Below are 18144 nucleotides of genomic sequence, written 5' to 3' on the forward strand. Positions count from 1 at the left end.
ATCGGCAGGAGGTGCAGACCTGGCGCTTCTTTTGGTCACAGTTACTACACACATCAGGAGACAATCTTGCAAGAGCCATACTGAAGATTCATCAGTTCAAGTCCTGCCCCTCCTGGCCAGCCACAGCGGCAGGAGGCTGGCTGGCCTTACGGCCAGCGAGATGAGCGGTGGAGAAACTTCTGGATTCCCTGGATGCAATTTTTTTTTGTTTAATTTCATAACATTCATCTCAAGTAGTCTATTCCTTTTCCTTACCTCCTGACATTAGGCTTCTTAGAAAGTAATACATACCCCTGGCTACCGGTGGGTTTTTGTAGGATTAGTTTAGCAGCACGTTTCCCTTGGTCACACACGCACCACACCTGAGGATCCAGGTTATAAACCATTTCACGCATGAGCTGATATCTCTATCTGGAGGGTATATATTCATATAAAAACACTGATCTGCACTTAATGTTGTCTTTCCCCAGGCATGGAACAGCAGCTTCAGCTACGCTGGGGAGCAGGAGAGCCCAGGTGTATCAGTTCATGCAGGGAGGACCTATTTAAAATCCCAAACGGAGGGGCAACAGGAGTAACAGGAGTAACAAAACCTGTTTTCTCTTTCCAGCAAGTACCAAAGTTTGCCTTCACGTCTAAATTTCTGAGGGGCAGCTTGTGAAATGGTAACTGAACAACTGCGAGGACACGTTCCCATTTTAGATGTAAGAAAATCCCAGGATGATATCTGTATATCACACAAGTTCTGCTCCCTACAGGGTGCAGTTTAAACAGCCAAGAAATATGTAAGCACTAAACTTTGAAAGAGGAAGCTGTAGACTCTGAATAACTACAGCACTCTTTTATAGGCACCAGTCTATCAATGATTAGCTAAAGGCTTTACACTTAAAAATGTGTCACTGTGTTTTGTAACTAAAGATAGAAACATAAATACCCAGGACTCAATCCACAGGGACTTAAAAGACCCTGCTGCAGCGAGGGCAAGAGCACATGTCAGGGGTGCGTGTCTCATGTCCTGGAACCAAGCGTTTATGGAAGAAGTGTTGGCCTCGTGGCTTGAATACACCGCCAGCAGCTGGTGGAAGCCTGCGGGGAGAGCACTGTGCAAGCTGCTGTCGTCAGATAGTTCTGTCTGTAATTTTTCCTTCTTCCCCCCCCCCCCCCCCCCTGTCACAGGCTCCACCTGCTATCAGAAAGGACTTGCAAGCTGCCCTCTAGTTCACCCTCCTGTTATTCCTGGTAAGGCCATTCCCAGCCACGTAGCATCCCATGCTTTATCCAGGCTAGATGCTCTGGATCATGTGGTTTCCACTCTTATGGGAGGACCAGAAAACCATGACATAAATACAGTTGTATTAGGTCAGAGCAGCAGCCCATCTCCCCAGGACCTCTTTGTGCCTGTGGCCAACAGAAGATGCCTACAGAGGAGCAGAAGGGGACGTGATGCTTCCCCAGAATACTCTCACACGTTTTGCAGCTCGGTGACTTCCTGGGCCAAAGGTCTTGGTACTTGATAACGATCCACTTGATAAGTGGATTTTTCTTCCATGATGTTGCACGTTTGTGTTCTGCACCCGTGCAGACTTTTCACATCCACAGCCTCCTACAGCAAGGAGATCTACGTTTTATGAGAAAAGCACCTCTTCTAGCCTGTCAGAACAGAGCAGCTGCTAATCTCTCTTGCTGCCCTTTGCGCTTGTGTTGGAAGAGGCAGAGAACCGTCATTTGCTAGTCACCTTTTCCACGCCCCTCAGGATTTCACAAACCTTTGTCAGATCTCTCCAGCCACCTCTTTCCCAGGCTGATGAGCCCTATCCGACTTTGCTGCTTCTTGTACAGAAGCTGTTTCATTGACCCTTCTCCAGACTTTCCCAGTCTGCTTCATCCATTCTGAGACCGGCACGTGATACTGAAGCGAGATGCACCAAGGGCTGATACAGTGGCCCGAGGGCACTCTGTTTTCCTCTCTGTCCCTTTTCCAGTGTGACCATTCCTAACAGTGCATTTGCTTCTTTGACTGCGACTCAGATAGAGCCATCCAAGGACCTGCTCAAGCTTGAAGACCTCATTTGTGATTAGTCAGAACTGACCATTTATTTATATCCTCTGCTGACTGTCTTTCAACAAACTCTTTACCCATGCAAGGACTGAATTTGGTGACAGACTACCAAAAGCCGTTTAGAAGCCTGAGCATACCCTGTGAAGAGGATCTCCCTTATCTACATACGTCCTGATGCCTTCAAAGAACTTCAGGAGGTTTGTGAGGTAGGGCTTCTCTTTACAAAAGTCACGGCGACTCCTCCTTAGTATCTTCTATTTTTCCTTTTTTTTTTTTTTTTACTACAGTTTCTAATAATGGGCTCAGTCAGGCTTTGCTAGTTCCTTGGATCTCCTCCAGAACCTTTTTAAAAAATTGATGTCACATCTGTCAACTTTCTAGGCCTCAGGGCCCAAGACTGCTTTAAGCGAGGGGTTGGTCGCCGTAGCCAGCACTGCAGCTACTTCACCTCTGAGCTCTGGCAGAGCTCTTGGGTGAACATCACTCGCTCTCACCAAAGTATTAAAGTTTGTTTTGCTCTTGTGTCCCGTAGCTTCTTCTACAGTTGCTTCAATCCCAGACAGATCCTCTACAAGTCCCCTATAAATAAATAAAGAAACTCAGGAACCTTCTCAAGTTTGTCCTTAAAGAGCACACTTTTCTTCTGCCGTGGCCTTACCTTGTCTTTTGCAGTGATAATCTATGGCTCAACAGACATTCCTACTGCTGAAGTGTTAAAAAAGGATTTATGAGCTTTTACCCCATTTACAGCCTGTTCCTCATTCTGTTTTTTGGCCTGCCTTGTTTTATTTTTACATTTAACCTGCCAGAGTTTATGGTCCTTTCAATTTTACTCACTGGAAATAAATAACTCAGCTATTTGAAGGATGCTGCCTCACTTTTAATAAACACCACTTAATACCTTTGCTTTGCCTTGCCAACTTCCTTAGCCTTTCTTCACCTTTTCTAGATCTGGAGTAGACACTTACTTAGTGTCACTAGTATTAGGGCCGGTGGTAGGCAAAAAACCCCACTTACATTGTAAGTGCCGTCAGGGCGCAGATAATTGTGTGTACGCGTGAATGTCCCAAACGGACCTTTCGTACCCTGCTAGCTGCAAGCAGTATGTACTGGCCGCACATTTTGATAGCAGCCAGGCTAAACAAAAGTGGGGCAAGTGAGCAAGGTACTAAGCAGGTTAAAAGCTCTAGTCTTCTTAGTTCTTAAATAAACGTCAGTATCCGGATTTACTATGGGTTGTCGTTGACTCTGTCTCAACCGTGACAGGTCCTTAACTAGTCTCCATATACCAGCAAGGGTTTAACATCCTTGGCTTCCTTCTGCAGTGTCTTTCTAACGTGTTTCCTCACTAGGTCAAATGGTCCGGCAAGTGAAGTGAACCGGGCACGTTACAGTGTCTGTCCCCATACAAGACAAACGATTCCCCCTCCTAACACGCAGTTGCAAGGAATCCTGTCTTGACAGTTAACATCATACATTCTCCCATTAAAACTGAGTTTTAATTTCTGTCTACCTAGCTGGATCCAGGCCTGTAAAACAGTTTTGGACCAATGGGGCCCAAATGTTTTTCTCTTTGCTTTGGTAGGGTGCCCATCCTGAGAGCAGTGAACAATTCCACTTCATGGCTCAATGTGAAGATGAAAAGCTGGTGACTGTACTGAAGATGGCAAGTCCTCCCTTTCGTTCTGAATTGCTGAGGGCCCATTCTCCCCTCCTGTTTTGGATTCCTAACCGAGCACTCGGAGAAGATACTTTCATAGTGCTGTAACAGGCGTAAGGACTTGAGAGCTCAGCTATCACATTAGCCCAGGGGTCATGGCACACAGGATTTGGTTTCTGCCAGTGCTGGAGTATCAGGAGGAAATATGCCCGTGCCAGTTCTGAAAGAGCCACTTGTAAAATACTTAAAAAAAATGTTCCCTGAAGCAATGGTTTTTTTCTTTCTTCCTTTCGTTTCCACCTATCTATGTCTGATATTTTTTTTAAAACCAAGATGCCAGGATATGCCAACGCTGTTAATCCCGCCTTTTTCCGAAGGCCATTCAGAAGAGAATGGATTTCTACAGCCAGTGGAGGATGTGATCCGTTACCGTGCACCACCCGTGTCATTCCACCTACGGCGCCTGGTTCCCATTGGTTTTCTGCTCTGAAGAAGTGACTGTTAATACTGTTTATCACTACGGGTGACCCAGGTGAAGTTGAAAGGGACCCAGGAACAGAGCTGGGATTCTCACTGTAAACACCTCACCAAAAAATGGGATGCCTTTCTGTCACACGTGTCCAGCCCCATGAACAAGGAGTGCCTGGTCTGTAGTTGGGATACTGGGCACGTCATGCTAAAATAACCAAGACTAGTCGTCACCTACGGCACAAGGCTGGCTGTACTCCAGGATTGAAACTGTCAGGTTGGTAGCAGTGCAGATGAAGAAAGGGAGATAAACTCTGGAAGAAGGGCTGGTCTCAAAGAGCTGAAGAGAGAGAACGTTGATAGCCAGTGATTCACTGACAATACTGCAAAGGAATGCGGACGAGATGGGGTGGACATCCCAGCTCTGGTGAAAGGCTCGATCTGCCAGTGACTTGAAGAGCAGGGTGGAAGAAAGAGTTCAGTTCAAGACTCAAGAATAGCTGTACAAAAGGCTGAGAATAACTCAAAAACATTCCAAGTTGTTACACTTTGATAAGAACTGAATGACATGCTCGTAAAGCTAGGTAGGTCAATGGACAGCGTGACTGAAGGCTAAATGTGTATGGCAAATACAATGTGCCATGTGTTAGAAGTAATAATTTAATCTATTCATAATCTTTATTGGAAACTAAATTAACTTACCACTAAGACAAAGACCCGTTCATTATTGTAGGCAGCTCAGTAAAAACACTGTGCGTTATACAGTTGAAAGAGCAAACAAAATATTAGGATGTGAAAGTAAGAAAGAAAATGACACTGAAAATATGGTGCCAATATGTACAATTTCCCCTGGAAAATGCAGTTAGTTCTAGTCACTTGATCAGAAAAGAAGAATAAAATTAAAGGAAGATTAGAGAGGTCCAGAGGTGGTGATGATAGCTCTCAGACAGCCAGTCTGGCATCCGTTTGAAGAGAAATGGAAGTGCAGGATTATTTAACTGTTTATGACACATGTAGTGATTTGTGGGAAAGAGGTGCCCTATTCTCACAGAAGCAGAGACCCCTGCAAAGCCGACTGACTTTATTCAGGTCTCCAGAGAAGTACAGGACATCAAGCTGCCATGACGTGGGGGTCGGCCTCTTCTCCCCAGGAACAAGTGATGGGACGAGAGGAAACGGCCTCAAGCTGCGCCAGGGCAGGTTTGGGTTGGGTATTAGGAAAAACTTCTTCCCCGAAAGGGCTGTCAGGCCCTGGCCCAGGCTGCCCAGGGAAGGGGCTGAGTCCCCATCCCTGGGGGGATTTAAAAGAAGGGCAGACGTGGTGCTCGAGGACATGGTTTAGTGGCGGACTTGGCAGTGACAGGTTAACGGTTGGACTCGATGATCTTAAGGGTCTTTTCCGACCTTAACGATTCTATGATTCTATGACAAGAAGTGCCGATTGGCACATTTTAACTGATAATTGGTTTGGTTCTGCTTCCATCATGGATATGAGCTCCCCGGGCAGCTGAGAGATGGATCTCTCCTCCGCTTCCACTGACCAGTGCCCTCTGCTCGAGGAGGGGCAGCAGCGGTGCTGACATGGGCAGCCACGCATACCTTTGGGTTTTCCTTTGTGAGAGAGAAGCAGGCCCTGCAATAGAAACCTGCAGAAATTGGGAGAGGGAGGCACTCGGACGGACTGCGTTGGCAACACCTCACGCGCTGCGCAGTGGAAGGAGCTCGGTGCTTCCTTTGTCTCACGCCGTGCCGTGAGCGCTCGGTCTGCTTGGGAACCGATGAAGCCTAGAGTTTCCTACAGCAATGACCAGCTGGACTGCCTGTAACTGGGCTTGATGGGTTAGCTTACGTGGTTTTCTGGCCGGCAACCAAGGGACACTGCTTTGCTGATTCAAAACTGCAGCAGCTTTGACACTTTCTTGACAGTGAAAGGTGCCAGAAGTAACGAACTAATAGCTGCTATGACAGCAGGAGCAAGTCACTTAAACCAAAAATGTCAAAGGCACGCATTTCAAAATGGGACTTGATATAAAACGGGACTAATCTGATTTAGGGTCAGATGTACTGCAGTACTATGTTTACAAGGATGTCCAGAAAGGACTCCAAACCGCAAGCCTAGTGGCTGTCACAACAGAGGCTGCACAGGTCAGGTCTAACCGAGGTAGTTCAGAAAACCCCATTAGGTATTTACTGGTGTTTGCAGATGTCTGAATGCCATTACAAAACCGGGTCTAAAATGCTTCAGAAAGACCCGTCTGCTGAGCCACTGAGGTTCCCAAAGGAATCGAGAAATGATCTTACAGTATTCTGGCATCGCACGGCTGGTTTTCCAGGCTGATTTAACCATCAGTTCGGAGGTCGCAGGACACAGTAAGGATGGGACCAGGATATTTTGTTCCTGAAGGCCCTCCAAAACTCACGCTGGCCATGTGCACGCCTGCTGTTCTCAGTGCCCTTGTCTATAGAATGCAAGTCCTGAGCTCGTACCGCTTCATGCAAAGCCGATGGCTAACAGCGCATCGCTTAAGCATGCTATGATAAAGGATAATGATTTTGCTAAGTGTGACACGACTGGAAGATCTAACACGAAAGTTTTCGCGGGCTTGGCCCTGACTGGATCCTCATGATACACGAGGAAATAAGCAGAGCGGGCACACCCTCTGCACACATCTCAACTATAGGATTTTCTGAAACCAAAGATTTACACAGGAAAACATCATGTGAAATCCAGTCAACTGAAATTCAGTGCAAACATGTTTCTTAAAGTCAAACTTAAAAACGTGACCTTCAAGTCACAGTTCCATTTTTAATTGTAATTACTTTTTTAATGGGAAGAAGGGGATACACTTAATTTTGAGTCTGTCAAAAAGGCTTGTTTGGACAGTGTTGTTTCAATTAACTGCAATTAGTGAGTTTGACTAACTCCAGGGGAGGAGAGAGATGACAAAAGAGTTTTTTCCTCTAACATTTTCTCCTTTTTCTGTTTTAAATTAAGATCCAGCTGTATGATGGTACCCCAATATATTTGTATGGCCCAAAGCATGCTATTAGTTCCCTAGAGTTCGAAAGAATCCTTCCTACAAGTAACTTTGGGAGTTAAGGCATCTGGAGTGGCCTCGGTCCCAGCTCAGTGCCATCCCAAAGAGGCTTAGTCTGATCTACTGACTACTTCTGGAGAAAAATGGTTGGAATGACAGCATCTCTCCCCTCCTTACAAATCCTGCGAGCATCAATGCAGTTCCTAGTAATCAGGACAAAAATCACGGTAGCAAAATGAAAAATAATGTCTGTGGAGAATCCCTAGCCATGGCATACAAGGATATACAAAATCAAGCAGGCTTCTGACTAGTCTCTGCCCCAGTGATGTCCAAGCATAGGCCAGCGATGTCGGAGGTCTCTCTACCCAACAGAATGGAGAAAATCCGTGATAAGCTAGAGGAAAGGGCCGAATGACAGTACCTGATCTGCATGCATGACAAACCCCTTATCAGTTCAGAATTTTTGGCTGTGTTCATTAAAATCAGAGCTCATTCATTAAGGGGTAATGATATGTTGCTATCCTCATCATACAAATAAAGCTCAAACAGCAGTACTTATTATGGTGTGCTCTAAAAGCACTCATCCGACACAGACCATTCAAATAAGGCTACAAAACACAAGTATTATATTAACGGAAAGTAGAACATAAAAAACCTGGAGAACAAAGAGGAAAAAAATCACCAGGCAACATATTAAGAAATTTCTTGAACATATTAAAATTGAAAGGTGTCATGTATGCCAGACCCTCATGACATAAGGCTGTAAGAGACAGCTAAAGAGGACGGGAAGCTAAAGAGACAGCTAAGGAGAAGCAGGAAAGCTAAATGAATGATCTGTTATTGCCCTTGCTGTCGGAAAAAAACCCTGGACATTCTTATCCCAAGGGCACTTGTTTTGCAGCCATAATGTGACAGTAATGGAGGTAGAAGGTCCTTAAAAAGAGATTAGAGAACAGCCTGAGCAATTTAAATTGGATCTAAAAGGCTGACAGAACCAGACAGTTCATCACAGCACTCCACAAGCAATAAAAAGAGCGCTAATACAGTAGGTTTATGATGTATGCATAAAAACGCCACTGGCTTTGAATGACAAAGTCAATATGCCACCTAATATTATTCCACAGCAATCCCAATCCACCTTTTTGGTACACATGCACGTGTAACGCACTCCCAACGGCGTGCCTGAAGTTTCCCTACGTGCCAGCCCGTGCAGGGCATGCGTCAGAGTGAACCCCTCTTACGGAGGCTTGCATTTCTGCTCCGTGGGCCACCCCAGGGTCAGCCTCCGAAGGGCTGCAACAGCGGCCAAGCAAAGACGGTATCGTAAAAGGCAGAGGGACGTCCTCTGGAACGGAAGGCTGGTTAGCCTGACACCAATCCCAGGAAAAACAATGCGAAAACAAGAGTTTGGGGTCAAGGATCAATTAATACAAAATTATAGGACAGAAACATAATTGCTGCCAGGCAGTAAGGCTTTGAGGAATACAGATCTTGCTAAATCCAAGTTTGGTTGGCAAACATACCCCTTTAGAAGTGAAATATCTATATTCATGGATCAAGAATTGCCCGAAAGATTTGTAAAAACAGGTATCAATAGAGACAGGTGATTAGTTCATGGGGAATTCCTCCAGCCTCAGTAAACAACTCAGGGTTACCCAATATGTTCATCAATACGCTGGCAGCAAATAACAACAGCGCCGCTGGGAAAATTTGCAGAAAATGCATGGATTAACGTAACGGTAAATAATAATCAAGACAAAGCATTCCCCCCGATAGTGCTCTCACATCCGTGTTTAAGGCAGTGAAATTCAGACTTATGCATGAAGGCGTAACGAATTCCAGCCGCAGGCACAGGAAGGGTACCGCATCCTGCAAAGCGTTACTGGCAACTTCATGCCACCTTTCCGTGGCATGCTGCGGCACGGGCAGCTGATGTAACTTGTGCACAAATAAATGGCAAGGTAATAGGAATATGTAAACGTGGGATTTTTTTCGCTGTCTGGCTGTGCTGAGGCTGTTAGAGCAATACTGAATACATACCAAAAAGAAGGATGAGTAAATGGACAAGATACAGAAATAGAGCAGAAAAGAAATCTTATGACTAAAACCCACTCTGTTTAAATTATCAAGATAAGACCAAGGAATAATTTGATCAATCTGCATAAATACCATATTGAGAAAAGTGATGAGTACTTCATCTGGACTTTTAAATCTAATAGAGCAAGGCCAAGTAAGGACCAATGAAACTAAAGGTCAGTTAAATCCCAACTAGAAAAAAGACACGATCTGTGACAAGAGATGTGACCTGCCATGGATCATACTAATAAAAAAAAGGTCTGCTAGTCAGCATGTCTTTGGGGAAAATAAATCTTGCTAAACACTAGTTTGACTGGCAAGCACAGCCCTTCAGAAGTGAAATACCTAGGCTTTACCTCCAACGTGAAGCATCCCTTAGACGGATCATGATTACTTTCCTGAACGTGGGGCGTACATGTACATAGTTTATTATACAAAGGATTTCAAACTGCATGGGAAGTGACTCCATTTGAACAGTTTTTAGGTTACTATTGAGGTTTTGTGGAGAGAGATGGTCTCTGGACAGACGGAGGCAATGGTACAGGTACAGTGAGAGCTGTCAGTGCTGTCAGATGGTATTTTGTACTGTACTCTGTACGCTGCTGGCTTTACCTAGAGCCGTGATAGGAAAGAACCACCATGGCCACCTAGTCTAGCCTTGATGCCATAGCTGCTTTGTTTTTCACTGTTAACAAGTACAATACGAAGAAATCCAGTGGGTACAATGGCCCAGGGCGTTGTGCGTACTAACGGTGCAGAATCTATTGGCAGAAGTCCTGACTGAGGAAACGATGTTTTAACGCTCTCGGGGTGTCATCATACTGCACAATAACTGTTACGGTGAAGTATCTAAAAGCCTAAGATAGGGCTCTTTTTATTAATTTAAGTCTAAATTTAATACTAAATAATATATAATGAATTGTCCAATTATTAACATGAATAATAGAGCCAATGGTTATCCTGTAAGTTCAGTGTTTTCAAGTAGCATAATTCACATACAATGCCTAGCCTAATCAAAATCTGACTGAAATGCCTTTTCCGGGAGGTGTTTAATGCTGTCTCTAGCCAGCTGTGCAGAGAACGAGTCTGTACATGTGTCCCTCCGCACCCACTTGCTGTCGCTTTCTCCTAACAGCCCTTTATGGATCAGTCTCTCCAAAGTCCCAACAAGGCCTGAAGCTGCGTCCTGCACAGAACGCTGCCGATACCGATCTGAAGACTTGTGCCTGTCTCTAGGCCAGGAGGAAGTCACAGCTTTTCACTGTAAATTCTTTCTTGTTTGGAACCATAATATTAATTACTTCAGTGCTTGAGTAAGTTGCCTCTCTCTGTTAGAATGACAACCAACTGATAGTGCATACTTGGCATCATTTCTTTTAACAAAACAATGGCCATTCGTCAAACCTGAGTTCTATGGTTATTTATAATCTATTCAAGAACCACTATCCATTTAAAAAAAAAGAAAAAAAAATAGTCCTAAAGTTTCCAGTATTCACACTGAGTTGACTGAACTCACAAAACCATTTCCGACATTTAGACGGGGCATCTGTTCAGTCACAGGTCCCATCAGTGGTCAGCTGAAGTCCCAGTGGATTCACTGCGTTTGGGCACGTTCCACTTGGCTACTAGCTTAAGACTGGTTTTTCCATTTCCTTTATCGATATAAGTCTCGGCCCACAAAGAAATCTCTTGTCAAGGCTTTGATTTTTACCGTTCCTAAATAACCTTCATGTAATTCCTCCTAGAGACACAGGTAGAAGTCCTTTCTGAGCAAAGTATTACTTCTGCTCCAGTGGGGAGATCGCTCTTTCGATTCTACAAGGCAAAAGGGCCCTTGATATGCCATAAAGGTCATTTGTTCTCCTTCCTCCAAACTTCACCCACTGTGTGAAGCAACACCAGTCCTTCGTAGAGCGGGAAAGTTCACTTTGGGGATAAAACTATGTGGCTGGTTAGTAAAGCATCTGTGAAGATGGCTGACCACCCAGAAAGAGAAGAAATAAGGAACTATGCTATGTTTATCATGCCTTTGAAGTTAGCTTCAACCCTACCTTGGGATAAATGGAAATCAGCCAAGTCAGAGGAATGATTATACCATGAAACTGAATTTTTGATAAATCCACTTGTTTCCTCGCCTCCCTTTCTGAGGGCCTTTAGGGGATGCTCAAGGTGCCCTTTGTCACCAGCTCCATTTGTGAGTAGCATCAGGCAAGGTCAGTCCTAGAAGAAACTTTACATCCTTTTGTGTAACAGACATGCTGTGTCTTAGCAGAAGATACTGATGTCTTGGTAATTCAAGGGATAATTATTATCTGAAGTCGCTACAGACAGAGACAGTATATGAGCATCTCGTGGAGCCTTCCCTAAAATTCCCAGGCCCAATATAGGCTGAAAAACTGATTTCTTTTCCCCAAGTGACAAAGGTACAAATGAGCTTCATAAATATTAGAAAACGCTTCTTTTCAAATACAGCTTTTGTTGTAACACAGCATATAAGTGACTATCTTAAAAATCACTTTTATGAAAAATTCAGCATGTTTGGGGGTGGGCAGGAACACCGCATTTTTTGTCATCAGGCAGTGTGTACTACCCCGATTCAGAAGAATCTCAGCCGTTCTCCACCAAGTAATTAATAACCGCAACTCCTTACTTCACGACGTAGAGGTTGCGTATTTGCTGCGTGCAGTTCGTTCAGCCGCCTTCTAGCAACCCCGATGGGGCGATGGTTTCCCTGTGCATTTTCTACTGGTGACGCTGCAGGCCTGACCCCCCTTGAGTAAGGTCCAGTTAAGTCTCCTTTTAGTTGCAGGGACATCTAAATAATACTCCATTTATTGTCTGCTTAGTTGAAGAGCTCACAAGTGATGTTCTCAGCTGACAGCAAGCTGTTATCTCCAAACTGATGAATAAGCAATCATCTGTTATTGCCCTTGTGGGGAAATAGCTGTGTTTGCTCTATCGACCCACGCATTTCTGCGCGCGGCTCAAACTGTCTGCCTCTCAATTTGGCCTCCCACAACAAAGGCACCCTGGTGAAATGTTTGCTTTCCGTTCATGACAAACAGATCTCCAGTGCATTTGTAAGGCAGACTAGGTGAGGTTTTGCAGCTGCCTGATACTGAGCACCTTCCTCCGCCTCCATTGCAATTCTTCCCAAACGACTCATTTTCGCACCGGCCTCAGTTAATACCTGTTCTGATACTGTTTCACTCTCTGTACCACAAAGCAGCTGTTTTCCATACACCATTTTAATTGTTCAGACAGGCCTATGCAGTTCAACAGACACAAAATTGATTAGATAAGCCCTTAGGCTCAAAGGTCTGGAGAGATGTGTGTCATCTAAGGCATCATTCACTTCTTTAAAGCCTTGCAGAATCAATTTCCAGCCAGCCAGACATACCTAAATGCAAAGCTGGAGAGGGCACCAATCCATTTTTACCTCTTCATAATGTGTTATCACCGGCACAGAGGAAGGAACTGTTTGCTGGGAGGTACACGGGTGTAATAAAAGACTTGAGGTGTTGCTAGGTGATGCCGATTTGTATTTGCTTGTATTTTGTGGAACAGCATATGGCAGCTTTTCCCTAAGTCTGAGGTCAAACAGATTTCTAGGCATAGGATAATTTACATGAGCATGTCTTTAACCTGCCCATCTTTAGGACAGCGCATTTTTCAGCCTGTGCAGCCTGCTTTGCCTTGATGCCTATCTCATTTTTCACTCACGAACCCGCCAAAGTTCACAGCCTCCAGTGTAACCACAACTTGACGACTGTGCGGGAGTCCACCTAAGGATGCTCTGCTCCACGACCCTGCGACTGCACACTTTTGCCTTCTCAAATCCCCAGGAGCCCACCTTCCCCATTTATTCACAGTGCTTTTACTGTGAGACAGAGAGAGAGGCCCGTCAGCGGCCAAACGAACGGGCAGAAACACGGGGTGAACTATGTCGGAGGAAGACAGGTCTTTCCTCTTCTCACACAGAAAGAATACGAAGTAATAAATATTTGCTCTGAAGGACAGACTAGGATCCCTTACTCGTTTTCCTCTTATTTTTTGCAGGACCACCCACTGTTTGAAATGAGAGAGACACCAGAGAGGCTCCTAGAAATGCCCCAAAGGGTTCTAAATCTTTGCTCAGAGGGGGACTGAAAAAAGAAGAGAGGGACTTGCTGTTCGAAGCGACCGTGGGAACAGCCACGTGAGCAGAGACCAAGAAAATGAAGGAACTTGAGGGACCTGGGAAGTCTTATCAAGGAAGATATTAAGGAAAAAGGACTTCAAAAGCAGACTGTTTGAGCTGTTATGGAGAAACAGGCCAAAGATGCAGGGAATCTTGACAAAGAGGCAGCATCCACACAGGGGTCCTGAGCCCACGTCCCACCTCTTGCCACACCTTCCCACTGCTATTCTATAGCTTATAGGAGAGCCTGCATTTGGGGGAGGCCACTCCACGAAGCAGAGCAACACACAGAATTAGCCCTGCTCAACGCCGTCTCCTAAAACAGTCACAGCCTACCAGCAAAAGAGAGCGGGCATCTGATCATCAGCGGCGATGGAGTCCTTCAAGAGGATTCTTTCTGTTGTACTATTCGCAGTCACGCACTTTAATGCTTAGTGCTTTGTGTCAAATTTTGCCTTTTCCAAACGTGACAGAAATTGCTTGTACCTTCTGTTCCGAATTGCCCTGCACCTTTTTGTTACCTGAACAACGCGCTGCAAAAAGAAGTAATTAACCTGATCTTGATCCACATGGTGCAGGACACAGCGATGGCACGCGCAGAGAATGCTGTCTGCTCTTTGCAGGCATCTTGCAAAGGCATGCACCCGGGTTATCTTCTGCCTTGCAGCAGGGTAGGTTCTTAAAATACGACAGTTGCAGGCGTATATACGGCTCAGAATAAGGGCAGCACAGACATCCTATTAAAGTCTGTAACTTTCTGTAGAGTACAGAAGCGCAAGTTTTCCCATTTTCAGACAGAGGACCCTGAACGCCGCGGGCAGGTCCGTGCGTGGGGCGAGCGGCGCAGCTCCTGCCTGGCAGCTGCCCTGCCTGCTCACCGGCTCTGCCTGCGCCCGCATCTCCCCGCGCGCTGCGGCCGCCGGCGAGCGCGGGCTGACCCGTCCCGTCCCCAGCGGAGGGGCCCGCTGCCAGCTTCAGAGGCCTCGGTAAAACGCAAGGAAGCGAGACTGGGTTTATGGACGGGGTCTGTCACAGACCACCGACTCAGGCGGAGAAAATGAGTAAGCAGCTTCTTAAACAAGTAGCTATAAATAAGTAGAGAAGAAAGCTGTTAATATTTGATATTTCAGCTTGGGAGACACAGAAAAGTCGCGGGCTCCCCATGCTGAAACATACTTGGAGCTTTCTCAAACAGTAGATGGTAAATTCTTCAGAGGAGAATTGCACCCAATTTAACCAAGTCAGAGTAATTCTGTGCTAGGCTTCCTGCTGTCCAGTTCAAACGAACTGGTCGCTGAGGTAAAAATGTTATTTTCATATACAGACCCACACAAGCACCCTCCACAAATTATATAAACCAGTTGCTCCAAAAAGGTTTATATTCTGAGTACATAAAATTAACAATTAGCAGATAACGGATAAATGATACGTGTTAATGGGATAACGCCACTGAAAAGCAACAAAATTAAATGGTCCATAATCGAATTGTGGAACACACCATTTATCCTCCCCAGCCGCCACCCCAAGGGCTGCTCTGGACAGGAGCTCAGGTTAATTGAGCTACGAGTTCACCGGGTTCCCCTTATCTGTCCCACGCACCACCTGGCCAGCGACTGCAGACACCGTCAGCGGCTGCTGCCTCCCGTCCCAGCCTTCCTAACACCATCCTCGCTCCCTCAGGTTGCTTCGTCTCAAGAAACCCTGGAGCCGGCTGTGAGAGGAGGGGACAGGCGCCGACCACCGGCAGAAGCACTGCTGCAAAGGAGACTGATTTTAGTGCAGGTTGTCAGAAAACCGCTCTCTGGAGAGGCTGGGGGATGCACGTTTGTGAGGTGAACTCATTACCCCCGGGGCTGAGGAAAGCTTCCCCGGGGTAATGAGCCGCAATGCCTGGTTTGAAGTAGGTGTGCACACAAATTTGGCATTTACCTGCTATTCATGTGTTTGCTTTTGAAACGAAGTGAAAAAATGCACAAATATCGAATACGCTTGACAGCCAACACCACATCATGGTGGCGATTTCAAATACAGCCTGCTCCTTTGTAGCACCCGATATCCCTACCCAGTCCTGTTATCCCCCACGTACTCTTTCTTGACGCCGATTCCCTCCCTTAAGGCAAGTATGCATACCCAAAAGCCTAGATCAGCAGGATGCTTTCCATTTGGATGCAGCCAGCATCTTTCAGCACCAGACAAGCAACACAGAAATGAGAGGACATTCTTCCCAATTGTGGAATCCTCAACAAACACCACGTTATTTTACTTAGCTGTGGTATGAATATCCTGCTTTACTTTCCAAGTTGACAAGGCATAAGGGAACGAATTAAAAATATATTTATTCTGGATCATTTTTACTGACACAGTGAAAGCTAAATCTGTCTGCGACTTGCCCACTTCTGCCAGTATGCTCCTGAAAAGCAGAATAGCTTTGAAAGACAGAAACCTCAGAGAGAGCCAGCAATCGCAGGATTCCCCTAAACCAGGGTCAAACCCTGCACTCATCAACTCCGAGTAAAGTGGTTTCAGTAAACCCAAATCAGGTACCTAGAGCAATGCAGGTCTCCCATAAATGCCAAGACAAAGCCTTTTACTTTGATCTGACTGATGTTTTTGAGTTGCCTGAGACTAGACAGGAACCAAACTGCAGTTCCCACATGCGAACGCTGACCCAACATCTGCAAAGTTTGTGGCACCGATAGCCTTTATTTTGGTTTGACTATCCCAAATAGAGGAAATTACACATGCAAACGGGGATGTGGTCCTCCTTAGAGTCATCCCTGTTGTTCTGATTTCGGCTGCGTTTGGGCCCAAGTTTTCTGTGATGACCAGAAACGAGGCAAACAGAATTTGCTACATATTTGGCATATCTTCATTTGATATAGCCTTACAAGCTAATTCTGTTATTTAAGAATGCAGCAGATGTTAAAAACTCATACTGAATATCACATCGGATAGCACAATCAAGCGTATGGTAAGGTATAGAGTATTCATAAAGGATCAGAAGACAAAATGCCAGAAAACCATCCATACACTGGTGGGCAGAACGCATCGAATGAATGGGTAAATGTGACTAAGTCGATAGTATCATTTTATCAGTTCACAAATATCACTGCCAAATCAAAGCAGCTATCTACTATTTGCCCAACATCCACACACTATTTTCCTTCATTACTCAACCTGCTTTAGTTTGATCCTATATAAGCTTGAAACTGTGGAAAAAAAATACGGCCTGTATGGAAAATTGCTGTGGGATTGCAAAAGACATAGAGCTTGCCAAAGAAAATGAACTCTAAAAACTGTTTTCCTTGTTCATGTGCTCTCTCCAGGCCCTCTTGTTTATGTAAGGGCTCAATATATGATCAAGTTACCTTGCGTCAGCCAGGCTGTGGTAATTGTCTGTGTGTGCACTTTTGGCCCATAGCAAATGCGAGAAAATTTAACTTAGTTTAAGCCCCTTTCACTGTAGGCAAACCTAACACAACTTACCTTACGTTCCCTGTGGGGTGGGAGCACGCACCCAACTTGCACGCAATGACAGGCTACATCCCAGGAGCCTTATGCTGTGTCTGAGACCCACGATTATGAGAGGCACCCTAAAAGCGCCGGGACAGCTTGTCTTTTTTTCTGCAGGTATATTGCACAGGCACACGAATGAAGGACTTACCTGCCATGCCTCAACCTTCTTAATGTCCGCGCAGGATCCATTAGTGAAGAGTCCTTTCCCAGGGGTACAGGTATATATATCCTGCAAGGCATGGGCAATAGAATATACTGCCAAATACACGTTATAGGATATCCGCAAGTGCGTGTAGTCCATGTATGGTGTCTCCACACTGGTGATGTTCTCATCCCCTGTGCACGGAGGTCGGAAGGCAGCCGTTCCATTTCCAGCTCCCAGTCCCTCTTCATGGCCCTTGTGGAAGGAAGTTGAAGCTGGAGAATTTTTGGACCCATCGGGGAGATAGCAGTTAAACGTCTCCTCCCAGAACTCCTTGGCAAAGCCGTTGTTGGTGGACTTCTTGGGATGCACCTTCTGCAGGAATTCACGAAAGCCTGGGATCTGTCCTGCCTTCAGTGCAAACCCAATGGTGCTGCCGATGACGCGGAAGAACTCCGGCATGGCTATCAGGGAAGAGCTGGCCCAGGCCTCGCTCGCCAGCCAGATCTTGCCGGTGATGTTTCGCCTGACGATCTCTTTGATGAGGGGCTCCAGGTCCGGGCCACTGGAGAAAACAACGATCACCCTTGCTGTGGAGTTCTGGATGACCTCCACCACCTGCTGGATCTCCTCTTCGTCCGAGTACTGGGAGATGAGCTCGCTAAAATCAATGCAGATATCTCTCTCCTCTGCCTCCTCCCGAAACTTTTCAATCCCTGGCCGGCCATAGTCATCATCGGCTGCAATTGTTCCGACCCAGTTCCAGCGAAAGTACTCGATGATGTCTGCCATCGCCGTGGCCTGATGCTCGTCATTGGGGATCGTGCGGAGGAAGGACTTGAACTGGTTCTTGTTGCTCAAGAGACGACTGGATGAGGCATAGCTGACCTGTGAGAGCACAGTGAACAAGCAAAACACACCATGAAGTGAACTGCCTGGGAATAAATTGCCTACATTTATCTAGCATCACCGTCAACCTGTGTAACCTCGGCTGGGATGAAGAGA

At 45.8% G+C, this 18144-nt stretch overlaps 1 protein-coding gene across 1 annotated transcript in view; it reads right to left on the reverse strand.

Annotated features, from left to right (window-relative positions):
• Window positions 1-18144, reverse strand: part of CASR (calcium sensing receptor) — a gene marked incomplete at both ends in the record, with an annotated part of 40997 nt that overhangs the window by 10638 nt on the left and 12215 nt on the right. Inside the window, one exon of the mRNA XM_082337186.1 lies at window positions 17146-18027. Coding sequence (XP_082193312.1) covers window positions 17146-18027 — 882 coding nt within the window. The remainder of the gene's footprint in view (window positions 1-17145; window positions 18028-18144) is intronic.

Source organism: Platalea leucorodia (assembly GCF_965183815.1).
Source record: "Platalea leucorodia genome assembly, chromosome: 2".
In the NCBI taxonomy this organism is placed as follows: Eukaryota; Metazoa; Chordata; class Aves; order Pelecaniformes; family Threskiornithidae; genus Platalea; species Platalea leucorodia.